The sequence below is a fragment of the Mugil cephalus genome, chromosome 9, assembly GCF_022458985.1.
Source record: "Mugil cephalus isolate CIBA_MC_2020 chromosome 9, CIBA_Mcephalus_1.1, whole genome shotgun sequence".
NCBI lineage: Eukaryota > Metazoa > Chordata > Actinopteri > Mugiliformes > Mugilidae > Mugil > Mugil cephalus.
The window spans coordinates 5,932,234-5,954,529 of NC_061778.1; the positions used below are offsets into that span (position 1 = coordinate 5,932,234).

Genomic DNA, 22,296 nt, shown 5'->3' on the forward strand with positions numbered 1-22,296 from the left:
CTTTTTTATCTATTTGCGGCTCACGGAGAAGTTTCTGCGTGAGGAGGAGAGGAGGTCTATAGTGCCTGTAAAAGAAAGTGGGGAGGAAAGAAAAACAAAGGCCCACGAAGATTTAAAAGAAGTTTTTTTTTTCCACCTTACCTGAATCCACTTGTCAGGAATAGCCATAGCCAGACGGTAATCAAACCCAAGTCCTCCCTCCTCCACTCCCCTGCAGAGAGCGGGCATCCCTGACACATCCTGCGGAGAAGTCTCACTATTTAATATCACATTTTCTCTCTTCACATGTTCTTTCTCAGTCAGCCAAGATCACATCAATACCACTCCGCAGCTTGCATGATAAAAGGTTGTTTTTACACCACAGACAAAAAAAGGAAAAAAAAAATGACACACTTTTTACATGTTTTGCAATTATTTTTGCATAACCTCATTACTGCATCAGTGGAAATAGATCACTCATTTAACTAATATGTGCTTTTAATTAATGACAGCATATTAGTGGGCAGTGATACTGCAGTTATTGTAAGTGGACGCTGGGGATGCTTTATTTATTCATTTATTTACCTCTGCAACGGTGATACAGTCAGGATACAGGGTATGAAGAATGTGATTGGCAAGCATCAGGTAAACCAAAGAGTCCTCATCCACCTGTAGGCCAAAGTATTCGCTGTAGTCCCCCGAGAAGCCTGCGCCTGAGGAGTAAACACCCACACAGACAGACAGAGAACACTCATCAGATTTTCTACCCGAAAAAAAAAAAAAATCCTTCGTTCCCGAGATTGTTTTTTAACTTCTGAAAGTGTTTTACTTCATCTCTGACATATTTATTTGCTGTCCTTAAGATATAATAGTAATCTTCATGCTTGATAAAGATGATCAGATTAGAAACTAGTGCAAACACAAGAGAGATTTGTGATGACATGACATGCAAATTTGAGACTGCGCTGCTTCTAGCGCCGACTTTTCTTATACAATTTCCACTTAAAATGTGTAATTGTTTGTGTAATTATTACAGGTGGACATAAGCAACCGTTAAAATTAGTTTGTTAACAATCCGTGCTTCCTTTCAGGCTTCTTTTTCCCCACCAATCAAATCCCATGACTTCCTTTAATTAATTTTTAACAAAGTTCTTAGAATTTGTTGTTGTTTTTTTTCAATATTCCTGTGCCCTTAAACACCCATACTGACACACAGGTGTGTCGGTTAGCTAACAGTTTTGCATCTTTATATTTGATTTGTTTTTTTTAATTGAAGCGTGCCTTTCGCCACACGACGTGCGGGACAAGTCTCAAAAAAACTCAGCTTATTTCTTAACCCTCAGGAGTCCATGGTACGTGCTGCAGAATGATAGGCTCAACGCACACTACCCGGTCCTGGAATCCAATGTGCACACAAACCCAAAGTCTTACCGATGCCATGGTGATGATACAGCATAGATGTCACGCCGTCAAATCTAAAGCCGTCAAAGCAGTACTCCTCCATCCACCAGCGCAGGTTTGACAGCAGGAACCGCAGCACTTCCCAGCTAGAAAAACACACAAACAGGTCCACACACACACACACACACACACACACACATTCAAGGTCAGATAAACAAGAAGCTGTGAATTATTCACACATCTCATCACACACTTTGGGCAGCAGAGATTAACCGCTACAGGACATTCACATATTGATAACCAAAGCCCCATTATGTTGGAGATGAGGCGTCTGTGACAGTAGACAGCGTTTTCATTAACTACACTGCAGAGAAAGGGAAGGTTTTCCTCACATATCCACTTATCAAATTTTGAGATCAGTGGGCTTACGGTACACGGGAAAGTTTGATGATTTCCATCAGATCGCTTTCATGACCACTGGGCAAGCGTTTTGTAAAGCCCGGCCCCTCCCTGCATATTTGAACAGATTTCATGCCACTCTTGGGCAAACAACAAATGGCGTGCAGGGGGAATTGAGTTCGCTCTCCTGAGGATGAGATAAACCGCTTCAACTCCAACGTATGACCGGCTCCTCTGTTCTACAAGAAAGGGGGCAAATACTCGAGAAAAAAAAAATGTGTGAAACCAATAAACTATGTGAATGTGAACGCGGAACTCGCTGTGTAACTCAAGGTGTGCAACAAAGCACGGAAGCGCTCGCTGTGCCTGTTGGCCGGACTGTGTTGGCGGAGGCTGGAGGAGGAGGAGGATTCCATAAATGGCTCCCGGTTCCCGTTCCTGACTGGGAGAGTCATCCGGTTCTGAACAGCCACTCAAGGCAAAGTACACTACACACCTCAACTCTTCCAACTCGGCGGTGCGTTTCCATGGTAACTTCAGTTAAAACTCAATATTTGGTTGTCTCTGTGCGATGTGCATAACGAGCACCAAATGAAACACTGTATACACATGGATGCCATCCTGGAAAGTAGCAGCAGCAGCAGCAGCAGCAGAGCACCGGGGATGTGAGGCTCATGACACATTCGTGACACTGATTAAATGTGAACTGCTGCCTCTGCTAAGGCTCAAATTATCAACACAGATGTTTCCAACACTCAGTTCCGACAGTATGAGTATAGTGTATAAAACAATACCCATGAGCTTAATATTGCAAGTTCTGTTTATGTGATTAATTGGTACACGATACTATACTGGTCACCCAGAAGTTTCGTAAAAGATAATTTGAATTCCTGAGGTTCATTTAAGTATGTGTACAACAACAATCGAACACAATACACTACTGCACCACAGGTCTTCAACAGGGGGTCCGTGGAGGTCGTGCGGAGGTAATTTTCCCCCACAAATTTAAATTTCTTTAAATAAATACATGACTCCAAACATATTTTAGTAAAGGGATAAATGGAGACACAAGACGTTATCTTTCAGTCAGCATTAGCGCTAAGCAGAGTTTAGTACAATACACATTGTGTATACACAATACACATACAGTAGGTAGGGGGTCCCAACTTAATCTCTAAATCAGTTCAACCTGAAAAATGTTGACTGCAAAGACTACACAGACTGGCAGGCAACACTGCAGGCCGATGCAATATGTTACTGAAAAAGCTCTTGTCGGACCACTCTGGGGGAATTTGTGATGTGTATTTGTCTCAGCAATTTCACTCAATTAAAATGTGAATGTAATACTGAATTATGGTTTATTCAGCTCATCAGCTCTGGATAGTGCATGTGCACAGATTAAAAACTTGATTCAATTAGATTAATGAAATGAGGAAAGTTACGATACAATTTTTTAAATTTTTTTAGTTCCAACACCACACTGAATAGTGTTTTTTTTTTTTTTTTTACTTTGAATGATGCAGTTTTACCACGTCAAAGAACCGGTGAAGCAGTGGAGACTCAGATTCATGCTTCAACAGCACTTCAGTAACATCTCAAACTTGCAGAATTCCACCTAAACACTAGACGACTCTTGTTCTCAAAAGCAAAAACACACACAGATGAATCCACTGGACACGCCAGCAGCACGGTGGAGGATTACATCCTCTGTTACAAGAGACAAAATTTCCCAGTCTTTTGGCCGAGAAAGCCATGGCACAAAATGCATTTAAATGCGTTTCCTTGTGCGCTCCGTTCCTTGGGGATGACCAACACCAGCGCTGTTTGACAGGTGTGAAGCTGCATGTTACATCGGCGCTTCCTGCCTCCCCAGAGGAAAAGCACAGGGGAGGCTGGTATGATCCGATATCCTGGCTGGGTGGTCACGCAGACCCTGTGATAAATAGATTAGGTCCTCCACTCCACTGCGCAGAGCCAACAAAGGCTCAGACACAATGTATCCTCACGGGACGGAGATAATAGCCAGTCAGAGCCAGAGGCCCAAGATGAAACCATACTGCCACATTAGGACCCACAATGCCATTCATCATCAAGTCCAATTACACTGAGAAAGTTAGATCCCTGTACCAGATGCAATACACGGCTTGTCCATGCAGCTCAATGAAGTTATCACTCGGTCTGCAGTGTTAATACAAAAGCAAATTGCATATTACACAGTCCCCATACTAAAGCTGAGAAAAGACAGTGAAACCCGGTTAGGGAGTTCTAATAGAGTAAAGCTCTAATATTGCTGCTTGTAGAGTAAGATAAGGTAATCTATCATACATGCTGCTGTTTTACCTGCAGGCACACTCTCTTAGAAAAGCCACCACAGGAAAAAAAATGACTTCATATTTAGTTGCCTGTCACCCGAGCCTTGTCCTCCCTGAGCCGACCATGACTGTGACCCATATTTTGGTATTTGTTTCAAGCTGAACCGGTATTAAAACGTGCTTTTTTTTTTTCTCTTCCCCAAGTCAATTTTGCATAAAGGGTTGTCAAGGCAACTTGTCATGATGGATGAAAGAAAGATTTAAGTCCCTGTTTTCTCAACATCACAGGTAAGCTGCAGATAAGACCAAATAAATTTAAGAAGCTGACAGGTCATTCCGCGAGAAATGTGAGGCTCAAACGACAACACGTGACACCCTGATGGATGGTGTGCATTCGTTGGACCAAAAAGGACAAATGAGGTGCCTCATTTAACGCGGTTCAAACTTTTCTACCATTCCTGCAGCCAGAGACACTGACAGGAGTGTAAACTACGATAAATTCTCATTACTCGGTTGAAGCTTGATTTATGTGGTCAGTGGCTGAATTCATCATTGAAAGGTGGAATCCAGTAAAACACTGTTCAATTAGCCAAACGGCTTTGTGCTGGTCCTGAAATGCAGATGCGTGCTATGTGCCGGTAAAAACACATCTCTATACTTTGTACCACATTGTTAGCAGCCCTTCCAGCAGGCTGGTAATACTGGCTGCCTCGCTGGGTAAACTCTCATTGAGAGGTCTGACAGACTGTCCCTGTATTTCTGTGCTTCCTGTTAGATATCTGCCATTTGTCTGGCAATCTTTATGCTGCCTGGCAGCTAGCTGCTATTGCTTGGCATCCTGAGAGGGATATTCCGCTGCCTGTGAGACTGTTTGTATGTTTAGCAACCTGTAATTAGTATCACTTTGTACTTGCTGTCTTTCAGGAATCAGCGGCAGTCTGTCAAGCCAATTCTGCCCATTTGGTGTTTTCTCCAATGGGCCATATTTCAGTAGTGGCAGGATTTCCAGAAGGTGTACGTTCTCGTGCATAATCACTGAAGTTATTTAAACATTACTATCATTCCGACCAGAAAATCACGTAAATCTCAGGCACGCTTCTGACAAACTTGGCTCGCTTGTTAGCTGACTAACAGCCAGCCTTGCGGGCTTTACTGAGGGAATAACAGTACCTGGGGCTGGTAAAACCAAACACAGGGACTCATGAGCTACAGCACGCGGCATTCCTTTCATGGTTAGTACGGGATCCCAGGGCTGTTACGAAACAGTTTGCTAGCTCGTTGCTGGAAAGGAAAAGCTCTGACAGTGGCCGAGTAAATGACTACAATAACTCATCTCAACTTCTACTACCGCTTATCCCGGCTGCCATCGGGCGAGAGGCGGCGTACACCCTGGACAGGTGGCCAGTCCATCACAGGGCCAAACAACCATTCACACTCACACCTAGGGTCAATAGAGGGTCACCAATTAGCCTAACAAGCATGTCTTTGGAGGTGGGAGGAAACCAGAGTACCCGGAGAAAGACTACAATGTACTACAAAATGTATTTCCAATGTAATCTACAACCTACACCTTCATAAACATAGGATTTAAGCATTTTTATAATGATTTAAACTTTTATTATAAAGCGGTGAAGTCTACTTCATAATGAATATGATCAAACTAAAGATGAAAATATATTTTGAAAGAAGCACAGCAGTGCACAGGTACAAAGCAAAGTGCAAAAAATACATTTTCAATCTCACAAAAAATACCCCACTAAAGGAAACACAGTATTATTGGGAATGGCATGGATTTATTCCTATTTGTCAGATAGTTTTAAGGCGCTGAGGGGCATGAAGGTGCGGAGCTGCTATGTTCCTAACCACTGGCTCCATCCAGCACCTACTGCAAGCACTACAGGCAGCTCCAACGAGCCGCCCTGCACACCTACAGCTAAGCTGAGCTCATTAGCTGAAGCTCACCAGAGGGGAAAAACTCCCTTTCCCCTTGCTGTGTGCTTTGACGGGGCAGGGGAAATAACTCATGGGTGCTAAATAGTGAAATGACCGAACAGGGTCCAAGTTGACTTTTCAAGTGTGAGTTTATTGATTGATCAAACAGTAAGGCCCTGAGTGCACTCTGAAAGTTGGTCCAAGTATTTAAAAACAGGAATTCTCCAAAGGGAAATGGAGATGGATTTTTTTTTCAGCGTCCTCTGTGATGGTTTCTGCTCTGTTTCTTTAAAATAAAAGCATGCCACTTGTCAGCAGGGTGATTCTTTCGCTTCCCTACATGTCTTCCTTCCATGTGTGTAGTAAATGTACAATCAACAAACATTCTTGGGAAAAAACATCACTTGTTATGTGGCTACAAGGGTTTAAAACATCTCGATCAATGCATGTAGCTTTATATCACACATCAAAGAAGCTGACTGACTTGATTCTCCTTATTTTCACACTGAAGAATACACTTACAACGAAAGCGGCGCTAATCTCATTTAGTAAATATCTATAAGCCGCCTTTTGTACACATTAATTCGAGATTAATGAGCACAGAGATGTTCATCATTAACACATATTTGACCAAAATAAAAACACAAGCAGAATGATCTCGCCAAAGAGAGAAACACTGCAACTTGGTCCTCAAACACGGGGGCCAATCTCTCAGCGTGAGAACACCAAGAAGACTGTGGAGGGAAAAAAAGAAGAAAAAAAGGGATCTTCAAACGCCTGGCCCTGGGTCTGTTTTTCATATCTGAAGAATTCACACAAAGATTGATGAAAAATGGATGCAAATGATCCTGAGAGAGGTGGGGGGGATTATGGAACGCGCCCACATCAAGCCTCTTAGAACTCTCACTACTCACTACTGAAAGCCCAGATCTGCAAATACGCTTGGCTTCTCCAGCTTGCCAACTCCCCGCAGTACCTGCCCAACCACGGGCTCCATTCACCCGGTCGCTTGGGTGACTTTGACGTCTTTGAGAAGGTTTAGAAAGGAAACAGCGACCATGTATAATGCAGATATGTCCTGGCTGCTCAACGCGCAAAGAGCAGATGAGTGTATGCGGCAACACCTTGCACGTTCAGGCAGTTATCCTGACGGCTGGACGAAATAGAAGCTAAATACCATTGATGTTTCAAGGACATTTGGAACAATTCGGCTCAAAGAATAGCTTCAAGCAAAGGCTTGTCTGATGCTGTTCCCCGCAGAGCTTCCCTGGGGGGAAACAGGAGCTAGAACAGGAGATTATTTAAGATTAGGAAAGGCTATATACATATCCAGTGCTTGTGCTTAAAATGTATTAATTATTTATTGAATTAAATTTATCCAGCAGAAACAGAAGCGACAAGTATGAAAAGAATCTCTTGACATAATACGAGTACAGTATTAATGTCTTTACATAGTTTCGGTGCAGCTCAGTCCTTCAGCTATCAAGTTGGTATTCAGCAACTGCAAAAACCACTTTTCTACAAGCAGACGGCTGTGTTACTGAATGCAGACACATTTGACTCAGAGGCAACTTAACAACCTGGAAGGCAGGCATCTATCTAAACAGCATTCTCTGTAGACTGAGCTGAATGTTTCATGAGGGAAAGCTGAAGTGGAACACATACAACAAAAAACAAACAAAAAAAAAGGTGTGCTTTAATAAAGGTTCAGCAGTGGAAGCAGAGCAGGAGAGGCAGCAACAAGGAAAATGCATGTCTGCGCGGAGAGCTTCCATCAGTCAGCTTCTGTCAACCTAATAAGAACATCATGGTCTGACTGTGACGGCTGATAGCGAGGCTGCTTGATTAAAAACAGGCCGCGTTTCGCACTTTGTTCGCGGCTAGCCTCTGAGGTTCATTTCCTTCCAAAGACAGTAACAGAAAGCTTGACACAAATGACATGTCCAAACATTCTGCGAGAGGCAAAGAAGACAGATGAACTGGCAATGACTTTGCAGAGCTCCTTTGGGCTTTTACAAATGACTCCTCATATGCCTCCCAGTCGTGGCATATGTCTGCACCATGTCTAATGAGTGCTTCTGATATAAGGAGGCTTCAATAACTAATGAAAGAAGGACCTTGTTCTCTTATTATAGCCTCCATGCCTGACACTAAGCATTGTATAATGTATTGGAAGCTGCTGCACACTGACTCACACTTATTAAAAGCCAGTTCAAAAAGCCATTTGACAGACTCAACAGTGCCTGTTCCTCTTTAATGTGTGCCGGGATCATTTTCTGGCTACAGAGACAAGAGAGACACCTAATTAACCGTGCCTACGACAACACCGATCGATAGTTTTGGTGTACGGCAAATCACCGGCAGAGACGGAGAACAGCCAGATAATTTATGGCCTTTCATGTTTTTAAACACTCTTGCAATTAGCAGAAAATATGGACAACACCAAATCCTGCCACCATCGTATCACTGAGTCATTATCCTCAACGACACAGAGTCATGTCATATGTATAAGTTCTCAGGTGACACTTTAATTGTGGGGTGTATCAGGGATGGACAAGGGCAGGAGTACAAGAATGTGGTGAACAACTCCGGAAGCGAACCGCCTTCGTTTCGTTCAGTTCAGCTAAAACCTAAGAGATGGTAGTGGACTTCAGGAGGTCCAGGCCCGACAACAACGGGGAGCGTGTCATCAAATACGACAACAAGGTTTTCCACAGTAGTACTGGAGGCCAACGTAATGCCATCCAAACAAACCAGGCAATTAGACAATGAATCTCTGCAATAACAATGACTTCTGTTTTGACTGAGTTTAAAAGTAGAAATTGACATGTCATCCAAGCTTTAATGTCTTTAAGGCATGCTTCGAGTTTAACCAGCTGACAAGTTTTATCTGGTTTCATAGATAAATATACCTGGGTATCATCTGCGTAGCAATGGAAGTTTATACCGTTCTAATAATGACCAAGAGAAGCATGTATAATGTGAATAGTATTGGTCCTAGCACAGAACCCTAAGATTTTCCAAGACAAACTACCTACCAACCAACCAACCATCCATCCATCCATCGATGTGATTATATAACTTACATATCTGTAACATCTTTCATATCTGTTACTGTGTGATGAAGCTACTGGACTCCAAATTTCCCTTGGGATAAATAAAGTTACCCATCTATCGAAATCCAACACCTGCCTGGCCAAATGTATAAAAAGGTCAAAATCAACATCACTAGAGGAAACTTAATATTGCTATTAATAGCACATTCTGCACCTTAAGTATATCTGATCAACAGTGAACCTGACTTCATGGTCGTTTTGTCGAGAGATATAATCTGTCATTTTTGCGATCTTGTCTCGCTTCTGACCTTCAACACATCGTTCCATATTAGACAGTGTGAGAAAATATAAAGAGCGGTATGTCAGCTCCCATTTGGCCTCATTTATCAGCCTGATCAAATGCTGCTTATACTGTTTCACTTTAAATTCTGTACCCGGAGAGCTCATTTATCAACCTCGTTTTCAAACGTACACATTTATTTATGTGATGCAGCCGGGATGGGCTTGAAACATCTTTCAAGCATTGAATGTCACATGTTGCATTCAAATGCACCGCATGATCTCCGGAGAGGAGTTGGAGCTGCGGTTAGCACTTAGCGTTTCTGCCTCTTCTGTTGTGATAAACATCATATCAGCAAAAAGCCCCACAGTGCCGGTTAAATGCACTTGTTGTTGTAAATGACACCAATTGGTACAGCAGGTACATTCTCACCCATAATGATGACAATATAATAGTATTTTGATTATTTCTTTGCATTAAACCTGTCCATCCATACGCTTAGGTCTTAGGGGCTTGATCAAGGCACTTCAGCTATGGACAAAGTTATAAATGTACTTCAGTCAGAATATAGTATTTACTGATCATAGGTTCAGGGGTTTGGGCATTAATGCACCAAAATTACTCTGAAGTGATTTTACTGTTACGTATCAATGCACAGCTAAAAATGTGCATCTCTTCAGAACATATTCTGATGACAATATACACTACTGGTCAAATGTTTTAGAACACTCCACTATTTCATTTTTTTTTTTTTTTTTTTTTACTGAAATGTATGCAGTTTAATGCCTCATTTCACTCTGAAATGAAAGCATAGAAGAAATAAAATAATAAAGCTGGAAAAAAAAACATGGAATCAATTCATAAAGCAAAATGTAAATCAGATAATTATCAGAACATTCTTCTCAGTTGTGTTCCCATAAATGCATGACACCTGTCGGGTGCTTTGCATTCACTCTGCAGTCCAGTTTATCCCAAACCAGCTCGATGGGGTTAAAGTCTGGAGACTGTGTTGGCCACTGGCATAGCTTGGACTTGTCCTCTGATTTTGTTGGGGGTTTGGGTCTACTAGGTCTCTTCCTATAAGAGTTTCCCCTGGTTTCTGAGGGCCTTTTGAGAGTGAAACTGTACTCACTGACACTTTGACTTTCTTCACAATTTCATGGTACCTCAGTGTGTTCCAACACTACTTCTATGCAAACGGAGGGGGTTGGTAGTATTCAAGAAATGTTGGAACACTTGTAAGAACTGGTAGCACCAACTTTTAAGGCTCATAACCATATCACACTCATCACATAAATAACAAAGTATCTATCTAATACAGCTTTTAGTTGTTTACCCATAAAAGGCAATTCTGTATAATTCTGGCATGTACATTATTTTTCAGTTTTGTGTAACATTTTCTTAACCTCTGCCAGTTCACCACTTGACTTGAACTGCTTTAATTTCAATAAAATAAAAAAAATGGAAAACTTGTGACTGACACATTAAAAAATAATAATGCTGAAAAGCGCGTGTTGTGTCAATTTATCAGTTCATCAAACGCATTCAAAATTAGAGACGTGCTGTGAAAACTTATACTCCAATAAATAGCTGCAAGGGCCAGTTTGCCTTTACTGACTGCAATCAACATGTATACGGCCCAATCAATACATATATGTCTGCTTTGATACTCATATATAAACATGAGGTATGCTAGAGTACCTGGAGTAGTTGAAGAGGCGGCTGTCCCACAGGCTGTGCACCCCTCTGGGTGGAGAGTGGAAGAAACAGGAGTCGGAGCCATCGAAGCGGTTCAGGCCGTCCTCTGTGTTGTTGGACGCGTGGCTGTGAACGACGTCTAGCAGCACCATGATGCCCAGAGAGTGAGCCACGTCAATCAGCTCCCTCAGCTCATCTGGGGTACCATAGCGACTACAAATGCACATATATACAGATTTCCATTAGTGTATCACATCTTGATCCCACCCTACCACTATATATTATAACTTTAAATTTTGTAGAAGACTGTCCTTTCTGTTTTGGGCCAATTGGATATACGGTATCATTTATTTTTATAAAGGACAAACACGTCTTTGGATACACTCCTCATATTGTCCAATAACATTCCCGTCTGTCCTTTATATCATTATATCAGCTCTCTAGCAAAATAGCGCACATAGTGACAGGATTACTCCGCTTCCCGGCATCCAGCCACTAAGGTTTTAAATTACACTATGCGATCAATCAAGGGTGAAATTACAATATATACTCTACTCTTTGTGGTTTATGGTCTACTCCGAGCAAGGCTGGAGGATCTCTGAGAGAAGATAAAGACTCGGACTAGTTCACCTTTATCTGTGACTCCCTCCATTCTCTGGATTAACAGGAAATGTATTTACAGAGAGATTATTTCTGGTGTCAGGCTTCCTAACCTTGATTCGAGGTGACTGAGTTGAGAAGGAAGTTGCTCGCTCAGTTTGCTTTCCTGACTCATTCAACCATCCAAATAAAACACCAAGAGGCAACTTTCGAAGTGAAATGCAGCGGTTAAAGAGCTGACGCTACATGTAACAGGTAAAGAGGAGTAAATTACACAGGAAAATGAGATTGTCAAAACAAAGAGACAAATCAGGCTATACTGTTGTTGCATGGTAATACTGGATCAAATGTTGTCTTCAGACGGACAGGCCAGCCTTTGTCTCTCATATTACATCCAGTATGCAATGCATCTAACGCAAATACATACTGTTGTGAAACACTACAGACCATCCAGACCACAACTTTTAAATACTAGGATATAATGTCTGAAGGTTCTCAGTTATCTAGGTCATGGTAATCAATAAGGCATTTAAAAAGGTCTTTCTTTCTTCGTTTTGCTGCTCATTCTAGTGGCTTCAGTTCTAAGAGACTGGTGGGAAGTTAAATAGGAAACTCTGCTCCAAGTTCCGAGTTGGAGTTTCCAACTGGAACACCCCCTGAAGTCGGATTTTCTACTCAGAAAGCCTTTGAATCCTCACTACCCTCGAGTTGAGTTACCAAGATGGCCGCCCCGTGAGTAAACAGTAATTAGATGCTCCTGCAATATTCACTTCATTAGCACTTCTGATTCGTTTTCGCCGCATTAAATTTGTTGCACAGACAGCATTTTTCCACATGCATATGTTGAAATGCTGTTACATCGTAATTTTTCATGTCTTATAGAACTACCCATGTAGCCCATGTCGTGCTAACAACGGCTAAAAACTATAGCCTGATAAAACCAAAACTGCGTGAAATACCATTGTGGCAAACTGTGATTAATACCGAATTTTTTTCTATATTTAAATTAAAAATTAAAACAATTAAAACTCTTGAGTATTTTTACAATTTGTGTAACTTAAATGGCCTAATATCAGTTTAACATCATAGCAATAATATTAGTTAATATCAAGCATTATTGAAAAACTTCAGTATCACTCTGCACTCAAAAAATGCAAATTCTGAACACACCAAGTTATATTCAAACAAGCCAAGTTTTTTGTGGACGTGGCCATCTAGTTTTCCGACTTCTGTAACTACAACGCTGATAACTCAGTAGTGACGTCATTCCCAGTGCCGAATTCCACCCTCCGAGGTAAATGCAACGCACCATAATTCCATTAACGGCTGTAGTTAGCCTATGAATGTACTCCTCTCTCAAACCATCTGTCTTCTCTGGCGAAGATTTTGACGGTTTAACTTTGCGATTACACCTGAAGGACAAAGGACACTCCTTTGAAGATAGAAATGTCAAAATCTTAGAGAAGACAGATGGTGTGAGAGAGGAGTAAAGGAAGCCATCTATGTCAAAGTGGAGAAACCTTCTCTTAACAGAGGAGGTGGACTGAGATATAATCTGCCATCAATTTACAATACGGTCTTAACTTCTGTCCCCAAGAAGTTTCAACCCCATTCACACCTTGAGATACGTTCCATTTACCTCGGAGGGCGAACGTCACACATGGGTTATCGGCGTTCCAGTTACAGAAGTCGGAAAACCAGGTGTCCATGAAAGCGTGTGCCTTGTCCAAATATAACTTGGTATGTTATATAATTAACATTTTTCAGTGCAGAGTGAAATTAAAGTTTATAAAAAAATTCCTGATACTATTGTTGTAAATTTAGGTAACGGTATTTTTTTTACTAGAATTATTTACAGTAATTTTTCTGAGTAGAAAATGTGACTTCGGGGGCCGTTCCAGTTGAAAAAGTTCAAATTCTGATCTAAGTGGCACCAGTGTCTTGTTCTTACAGAAACAAATCCAGCAAGTTTCTAATGGGTTTTACCACAGAGAACCTCAACTTCCCACCAGTCTCTAAGGACCGAAGAAGCCATCGGATGAGCGGTGAAATGTCTTCAAGAAACTCTACAAGTCCAGTTGCCTTTTTTTTCTGTTTTACGCTTTTTGGAATACTATATAATACAGTATATTAATATTTAACAAAAATTGTCAAATATTTACCTGGAAGCAGCAAAGAAACTTGTAATCTGATATCCAAAGCTTGCGTAATAGGCATGCTCCATGATAGCCATGAGCTGAATACAGTTGTAACCTGGATAAAAAGATAGAAGAAAGAGAAAAAAAAAATACATTGTTATACAGTAGAACACAGCGGTCTGGGTGCCCCTGTGGTTGTCTGCATGAGAAAAAGATGCCCTGGCTTCTCAGCGCTGCCGGAACATTTCTGTTTTAACTTCATCGGTCCACAGGACTCGTATCCAGAAAACATTAAGCTTGTTTGGATGCTTATTTGCAAACCTCTGATGCAGGTGAGGACTTGGGAAAGATTTTCTAATGACTCTCGCATGAAGATTATATTTTAAGAGCAGCTGCACAGTAGAACCAGAGTAAGCTCAATCAATTCCTGAAGGTCTTATGCGGTAAAACTGGGGGGTTTTATTGGTCTTTCTAGCATTACAAAATAATGCAATCGCTACATGTAAACGCCTCACCATCTTCTTATAGCCTTCTCCTGTGGGTATTAATTATTTTAATTTTGACAGTGCCAGTGCTTAGAGCAGCCCATGGCTGCTGACTGTTGGGACAAGATTTGAGGAGTCAGAGTATTTAGAAAGCTTTGAAATTTGCATCACATGGCCCTGCCTAACACCGACTGTGAACAAGCCTATTAAAGATCTGAGACCTTGGTAAAAAAAAAAAAATTTGTCTGAGACATCAAATCTCTTGAGGTGCCTAAATATTTGCCTGACGTCTCCTTTCGTTTTTTGTTTTTTTTCGTTTCTATAGACTGTTGAAAAGAATATTTCATCATCCTGCATTTCAAAATTAATTTTATGTTTTCCTACCATATCACAGGGCTAACTTTGTCTAACTGATGAAATTTTTATCCGGTTATTAGCTGTGGGTAAAACACTAAATTATGGATGATCATAAAATCTGTGTTGGATCTGTTTGGCAGCGTGATGCAGTGTTGCTTAACATCCTGGTGCTTCTGTGTTATTGAGAGCATTACATCCTGTCTATTTGTATTGCTTCATTTTCCTGCAATCACTGGAGGGGGCACAGTTCTTCTCGCCTCTTCTCTTTTCCTACGACTCACTCTTAACGAACACACGCTGCTCAGATGGTATCCCAAACAGCAGCTAAAAAAATGCGAATAATCCTCACGTTGTGTGGGGCTGGCTGGCCACACGGAATAGTGGAAAACTTTTTGGAAGAGATATCTGAGGAATCTCCAATTTCAGATGCGTTTGGTCGCATTAACTTGGCACCGAAGGCATGAAAACATCTTTAAGAGCTGACACTCTCTGCCCTGTGTCAGTCACACTGTATATGCGAGCTCCGGGCTTTTCCTTTTTGACAGTATCCCTAAGACAAGCTGTGGCAAAAGGGAAACACCAGCTATCAGAGTCAGGAGGTCATGTACAACATTTCAAGAAGACCTACGAAAACAGCCTCGATGAATAAGAGAACAACAGGCTTTTAAACTGCCACCGAGCACTCCAGAGGGAGGCCCTTCGGTTTTTCACTGTTGTGCGGAGCAGATTTATTTATATATTTCGTTTCAGGCAAGAGAGAAAGAAGAGAGAGAGAAAAAATGTTGCCTTCTGAAGGAGTATGACAAAGCACTGGGGTGAGAGGAAGTTTCTCTTTTTATATTTATATATACTCTCTTTCAGTCAAGAAAATGAAATGGCAGGCAAAGGCAGCCATCGCTGGAGACGGTGGAGTTTAGCCTAGAGAATCCCATTGTGCAGGATCCCTCAGCTGCTGCAGGTAGATTCTTTGACAGCATTTACTCTGGCGGCCTCCTTACCTGCTTAACAGGATGACACGACCAAGAAAAACAGCATTTATCACATTTCTCCCGGTTTGCCGCGGCGGTCACGTGCGCGCGTCGTGATAATGTCGGCGCAGCGGGCTGTGTTTGGATGTAAAATAACGCCGCATCGCGCATGAGAGGAGGCGCAAAGCTGGGCGAATTAATCACACGGCGCAGTTAATTAGCCTCACGTGTAACGAGAAGGAACAACACTCACAGCCACAGCGATGCCTCTATACTGCTCTTAATTAAAGAATATAGAAACGGAGACGTATCGTCAAGTCCGGAAACGTAGTCAGGAGTGGAAAAAGGCACCGTATGATATTTTATGATGTTTTGCGTTCGATGAGGATTCATAGTTTGGGGATTAATCTTAACAAATTGTAAAATCTTTCAGGAAGTCTAGTCAAATTTGACGAAATACAGATTTGGCAGAGGGGAGGTTGGTCCTAAGTAAAACTGCAGGAGAAGCATGGCCAGAAATCCATCTTACACTAAATGGGGAAAATTGTAAAGTAATTTCAATACGCTTACAATACGCCAAAATAATGGGTACACAGTTGAAGACTAATGCATACTTATGTATGTACAATAAAATCCCCCTCCAAAGCTGTCATACACCAATGAGGCATAACATTATGACCACCCGTGCAGGTCGCCCTTGTGCCTCCAAAAACGGCCGTGACTCATCAGGGAATGGACATGTCTTGTAGTGACTAGTGTTTTGTGTGTGAGTCTTGTGTCAGGCTGCATCCTGCTGTGGATGGCTGCTGCCATCAAGGAGCGTCACTGATAAGGGGTGGAGGCGCCTGGTCTGGTGTGGGTGGGTGGTGCTTGTCCAAGTGTTTCCCAGCAGAACACTGAATTGTCGCACGTTATTCACTTCCCCTCTTAGTGGTCCTAATGTTATGCCTGATCAGTGAATTGTTGTTAATTGTTGTAACATCCTAAGAAAGGTGGTAATTCACCTGGATGGCCGTTGTGCAGGATGTGGTTTGTGGCGCTGCATTGAGTTAAACTCTAAAGTGTTTCTGTTATTTGTCGTAGCCCACTGACCGAAGGGCGGTTGCGAAAATATGGAAACGTGTCAGTATTTCACAATACAATTCAACAGTGCTGCAAACCACAGCCTGCAAAAATGAAAATGCAGTTCAATGAAAAGTTCTCTCATTAGTTTGAAACAAATAATGAATACCAGAACCTTGAAGGAGACAAGCTTTAGTGCAGGGCTGTTACAGTACAATGCATCATAGGGCTGTCTAGCCCAGCACTCCTAAAAATAAGCATTGAAAAATCTTTAGTTTTGTTTTTTGTTTGTCTACGATAAGATGACAAAACATTTAGCACAATAGTAGAAAGTATGTGGTTTAAACACAGAAGAGAATGATGTCTCTTTATCTTTATTGACCTTCATTTTTTTGCACTTATTGTTCCAACTTCATCTCCTCATTTAAATGCATTTCTTTTCTTTCTTGTCTTTTAAACCAAATGACAGCTTTGTGACATATTTTATAAAAACACTAAAACTTTGACCAATGTTTTATTATGCATCTCTAACGTCCTGAAGTTAACCACATCATTCTGTACTTACGTATTCATCTACGAGTAAGGTTGTGCAAAAAAAAAAGAAACAAATCTATTGACTGTCAGAGATTGTAAATCTTGCACGGGTCTAATTTGACTCGTGTTACAATGTTCAATAAATAAACTGCCAGAATCCTGTTCAATTAAACCGAGAATGAATGCAACAGCCGGAGACATCTAACCAGAGGGGTTCAACCGATCAATCAGCCCACCATCGAGCACAAATGAGTTACACTGAACTAATCAGCACAAACACGTCAGAAATGTCAACTGAAAATATCGCTTAAAAACCTTACTTATGTTCACATTAATATCCATCAAATTAACTGTGACAATGTGTCATTTTATCCATAACATCATCCCACTCTCAAAATATAAGCATGTATGATGTCTGCTACTGAACGGTTCAAGGTGCAGGAAGATGGCTTTTCTCCACCACTGGCTCTCTGAGTCATGATCATGGAAACGGAAACAAGTTGTCAGTTTTGGTGCAGTAACTGCTGTGTGGTGTGACTTGTGCTGTGGAGCCTCCTTTACAAAACACTGCCCAACGGTCAGTGATCCCTCGAGGTCATGCCAGTAAACAGGATGTTCACTTGCTGATGTGGTTTTATGTAGAGCGAGAGTGGCAGGTCTGCTACTGAAAAATACTGATCCTGGAGGAACTGTGGCACTCAAAGCAGCGTGGCAGCATGTCTGCTATGTTATGGACCAGCGCTGACACTGGGAGTTATAGGAAGAAAAAAAAAAAAATCTTTCCTGACCCCCATCAAATATATTTTTTTAGCTGGCTCAGAATTGATGTGTAGGAATGTATATGCTCATCTAAATGCTTCACATCCTGTCTGTTCCTGGCGAGAGAAGCAAGAATTGAATATCCAGCTACGTAAAAGTGAAGCCGAAAGAGAAGAGAATAGTCTTATGTAAAGTATATTCCTACCCAAATCTTTTATGCGAGGCAGCACGTTGACTGTGAAGTTGGTGTATGAGGCAATCTTTCCCTCTGGTGAAGCGATACCCACGTGAGCCTCGTATATTCTCACGCTTGTGGGCTTCCTTGGTCGAGGGTGGATTTGCTGGAGAGGGAACCAAAAGTGGACAGAAAATCATGATGGAGTCTAAAAAAAAAAAAACATGCTAAAAATACGATACCTCTGCTGAGTAATTACGAGCCATAGAGTCAAAGTGTGGGCTTTCTGGGTCAATATCTTACCACAGAGAGTGATAATAGCTCTACACATGTTACACGTGATAATATCTATGATTCATTCTGCCTGTGTTACACAATAGGAAGGGCGATCTGTTTTTATATATGGAACATACTTCCTGAGGGCTGCCCACCAGGAGCTCTGCACCCACTATGTGAAGTGCATGATTGAACCACTTGTAAATAAAACAAATATACTGGCAGTGAGAGAGCCTCTCTAATTAAAATGGTGCCAAATAACAAGCGATAAAGAAAGCAAGGTGGGTTTTAATAGCCTCTTATTGTTCTCTTGGGCTAAGGACATCAAGTAGCATTGAGACACATTCAGAGCCTCTCAAATCAGCAGCGTCAAGCACCCACATTAAGAACAGCCTCAACCGCTTTACGTTTAAGATGCAAGGCTGCCTTAAAATCAAACAGCGATGTGGTTCAAAGTCTCCGGAACTACCGGAGTGATTGAATGTCATTCTTTCAAACGATATTTTGATTGGTGTTCACCTGAGTTGAGATCTACTGACTGTGGAGGCCATTACACAGGATTCATATGATTTTTACACTAAAACTATGCATTAACTGTCACTCTGGATGTGACTGCTGATTTCACTACAGCCATATGTTTCATCGTAGGATGAAGGTTTTTACTCAGAACATATATAGGTATCTCCCTCACTGCAGTAAGAAAAGCTCAGAGGCTCAGATGTACGGAAGCCCTAAGCGGCCATGGGTTCACATATTATTATTTTTTTCCATTTCCCATGATAACGAGTTAATTTCCTCTATTTTCTAGAGATTCCCACTTATTTATCTCATTATCTCAGGAAAAGAAAGTTTTGTTTTCTCAAGATCTCGATATTTAATTTAAGACAGTTCCCTCATGCTAACCGATGGATGCCCTTAACACTATAATGTAGTAAAATAATAGCCTAATGTAATAGGTCTACTGTAAGGCGAGCCATTTGTTTTGTGCTTCACGATTACGTTTCTAGAGATCTCGAGAAAACTAAGCTTTGGTAAAATAAAATAGAAAATAGAGGAAATGAACTCAGAGGAAATAATATGTATGAATGTATGGCCGCTTAGGGCTTCTGTACAGATGGAATAAGCAGATATGATCAAATGTTTTTTGAAAATCAACCAAATTTCTTAAAAAAAAAAAAAAAAAAATCAAATATCCTTTTCTGGTGTGGCACCCAACCCAACCATTGGTATATTTGCAACTTAATATATAATATAAAAAAATATAATCATAAATCTTACTTCCGAGTGATCCACAATAATAGTGACTTCAAATTTATGCTTTTTCCAATACTGACAGTTCTGAAATTATTACAGATTTTTTTGGGTAAAAAGTAATGCATTAAAATAATAACTTGCCTTATAAGGTTGAATGGGATCCCAGTGAACCCAGTCATAGATGACTGATTTCTCCTCCCTGGTCACATATTTTGCCCAAGGCGAGATCCGGTACAGGCGCCCACCGTCCGGGGTGTGAACTACCACCTGGGAAAATAAGACAAATGAGCTTTATGTTATAGCAAGGGCACTTAAACAGTAACACAGAACAGACATTGAAAAGACGCATGGTTATATAAGCTGAGAGGAAAGCAACACACAATAAGGAGACAGAGTAAAGGACAACAACTCTCAGGAAAAAGGGACAAAGTGTAACAGTTTATAAACTACAGTGAAAAGGGAAAAGAATATGAAGCTCAGTCTAGTTTCGGAGATCTGGCCACAAATCATCAGAGGCTTCATAATCTCTGCGAGTCCTGCATGTTTCTGTCCCCAGACGTATGCAATTTTATTGTCAGCATTTATTTTCGTCTTCCAACCATGAAATGCATACATCATAAAACTGTGCCGTTTCTCCCCATCCATTATTCGGAAAGATGGTGCAGATTGTTCAACCAATAAACCAAACATTTTTCAAAACGTGTCAACCTGCAACCCACGGTCTCCCCTTCCGCAAAGCTAGCCCGCACCCTCTAATGCAATACTCACAGCTTTAAAAGCGGTGCACAGGCCTCTAAAGCTCTGCACACATAATATTGTTCGGAGGACAAACGGCTACAATATTGATTGGAACACTTGTTGCGGTAAATCTAGATTCAGAGGTTATTATGCTGCGTTATATTTTGTGAGCAGTGCAACTCTTTTATTGGTTTTAACACCAACAACTCCCTGGCCCATCTTTACAAGGGATTCCAGCCAGGGAGCAATTTCGAAAAATAGGAAATCTAAATCATTATCCTCTGCCTTTCATCTATTATGTCTGCAATTCACGATTGGAAGGGGTAAAATAAATTTAGTTGGGAAGTTTGACAAGTTACTTTGTCTCCATCAGTCAAATAAGAAAGGAGAAAGCCAGCGTGAGACCTGGGAAAAAAACACCAAGAAATCGATCCCATGGCGTTACCCACAGTATGTGTTCACCCTGTTTTGTTCCCTGCAGAAACAGGCAACTAATTCTGGCTACTGTTGTGAAATAATGACTGTTCCAATGCCACCTGCGTGTGAGCCATTGGCCAGACTCCCCTCTGGGGTTTTTTCATTATGGCTAGGCCACCCGGGGGTTAGCTGCCTGGCTCGCCTTATGACATGCTTCACAGTTTATAGGATTAGGAAAAGATAGTTGGATAAATGAACTGGTATAAGGCCTGACGGAGTGGTGGTCCTTCAGAGAAATTGGCCAGCATTATGCACATTAAAGAAAAAAATAAAAGACAGATGCATGAACAATAAGCAAGAAGTTACGTGCAGATAAAAATGAACGTGTGGTGTGCGTGCACGTCACACTTTTGTTGACTTCTTTATGGTCTTGAATACTTGCATTATAATGAGCTCACTGAAAAATATCGTACCTGTAAAAGGACACTGCTTGTTTATGGAGACAAATTGGGCCCTGAACAAAGGGGAGGGAAGGGCAAGCTGCTCTACATGAGAGTGATTGGAGCTAGGCTTGGGCTTCCACGAGGGAGTGCTGTGGAACTAATTCTAAAGTGGAGCTCACAGCGAGGCAGCCATTCATAGGCAGCAGGGGTGCACAAGGAAAGGCCAGGTGCCAGCGTTTCCATCTGCTTCTTATCGTCCTTAGACTGACCTCCGCTGACAATGGGAGTTGGGCAGCCTGTCCGGGGCGCAGGAGTGTGCCAACAGTGACCCGGGCCCAAGGAGAGAGACGTAGCGATGCCATCCTCTCTGCGCCTGGCATCTCATTTCTGAGTTATTTCTCATCCGCGTTGTTTGCTTGGGAGACAATGCATAATGGGAGGTGCACACTTTGCATTTAACCCCGATGAATTATTTACTAGAGCTTAAAACCAATCATGTACACCCATCGTGCGCTGTGTTTTTGCGCAGAGCAAACACATAACAATGTCCTGAGGGATGCCCGCCACAGATGGGAGCTGAAATAAAACCCATCAGTTGGGCCCCTCAGGTGTGTCTACCCTCTCCACTGTGCAGATTGTGTACATACAGTAATCTCCCTCCCGCACCGTGAGCGTGACATGTTGTTGATGGCGACACGCCAGGTTTTCACTTGGTTCACAAGGCGCCACACATGACAGGGAATCTCCCACGAACATTATAGCGACAAGTCCCTGTATCATCGCGGCAAGGTGATACCTACCGAGGGTGCGAAAATGAGCACAAAGATGTTCTGTTCTCTACCTTAAGTTTGGTGTTATGATCCACAGCTGGAGACTTGTCATCCTTGGGTGGAAGGATGAGTTCCCACTTGCCGAATTCCTTCTTGGTGTAAGGGTGGGAGAATTTGTTCCAGCCATCTACGGGTAAATGGACACATCAGTTTAATTGGTTTCCAGCTCAGAGAGATACATCCTGATCAAAGACGGCCATGTG

At 41.7% G+C, this 22,296-nt stretch overlaps 1 protein-coding gene across 1 annotated transcript in view; it reads right to left on the reverse strand.

Annotated features, from left to right (window-relative positions):
- gbe1b (glucan (1,4-alpha-), branching enzyme 1b) overlaps positions 1-22,296 on the reverse strand; it is a 90,450-nt gene that overhangs the window by 54,449 nt on the left and 13,705 nt on the right. The window contains exons 3-10 of the mRNA XM_047594085.1: positions 22,105-22,220; positions 19,807-19,932; positions 18,166-18,301; positions 13,820-13,910; positions 11,061-11,270; positions 1,411-1,526; positions 565-692; positions 142-240 (exon numbers count right to left, since the gene is read on the reverse strand). Of these exons, the coding sequence (XP_047450041.1) occupies positions 142-240; positions 565-692; positions 1,411-1,526; positions 11,061-11,270; positions 13,820-13,910; positions 18,166-18,301; positions 19,807-19,932; positions 22,105-22,220 (1,022 nt within the window). The remainder of the gene's footprint in view (positions 1-141; positions 241-564; positions 693-1,410; positions 1,527-11,060; positions 11,271-13,819; positions 13,911-18,165; positions 18,302-19,806; positions 19,933-22,104; positions 22,221-22,296) is intronic.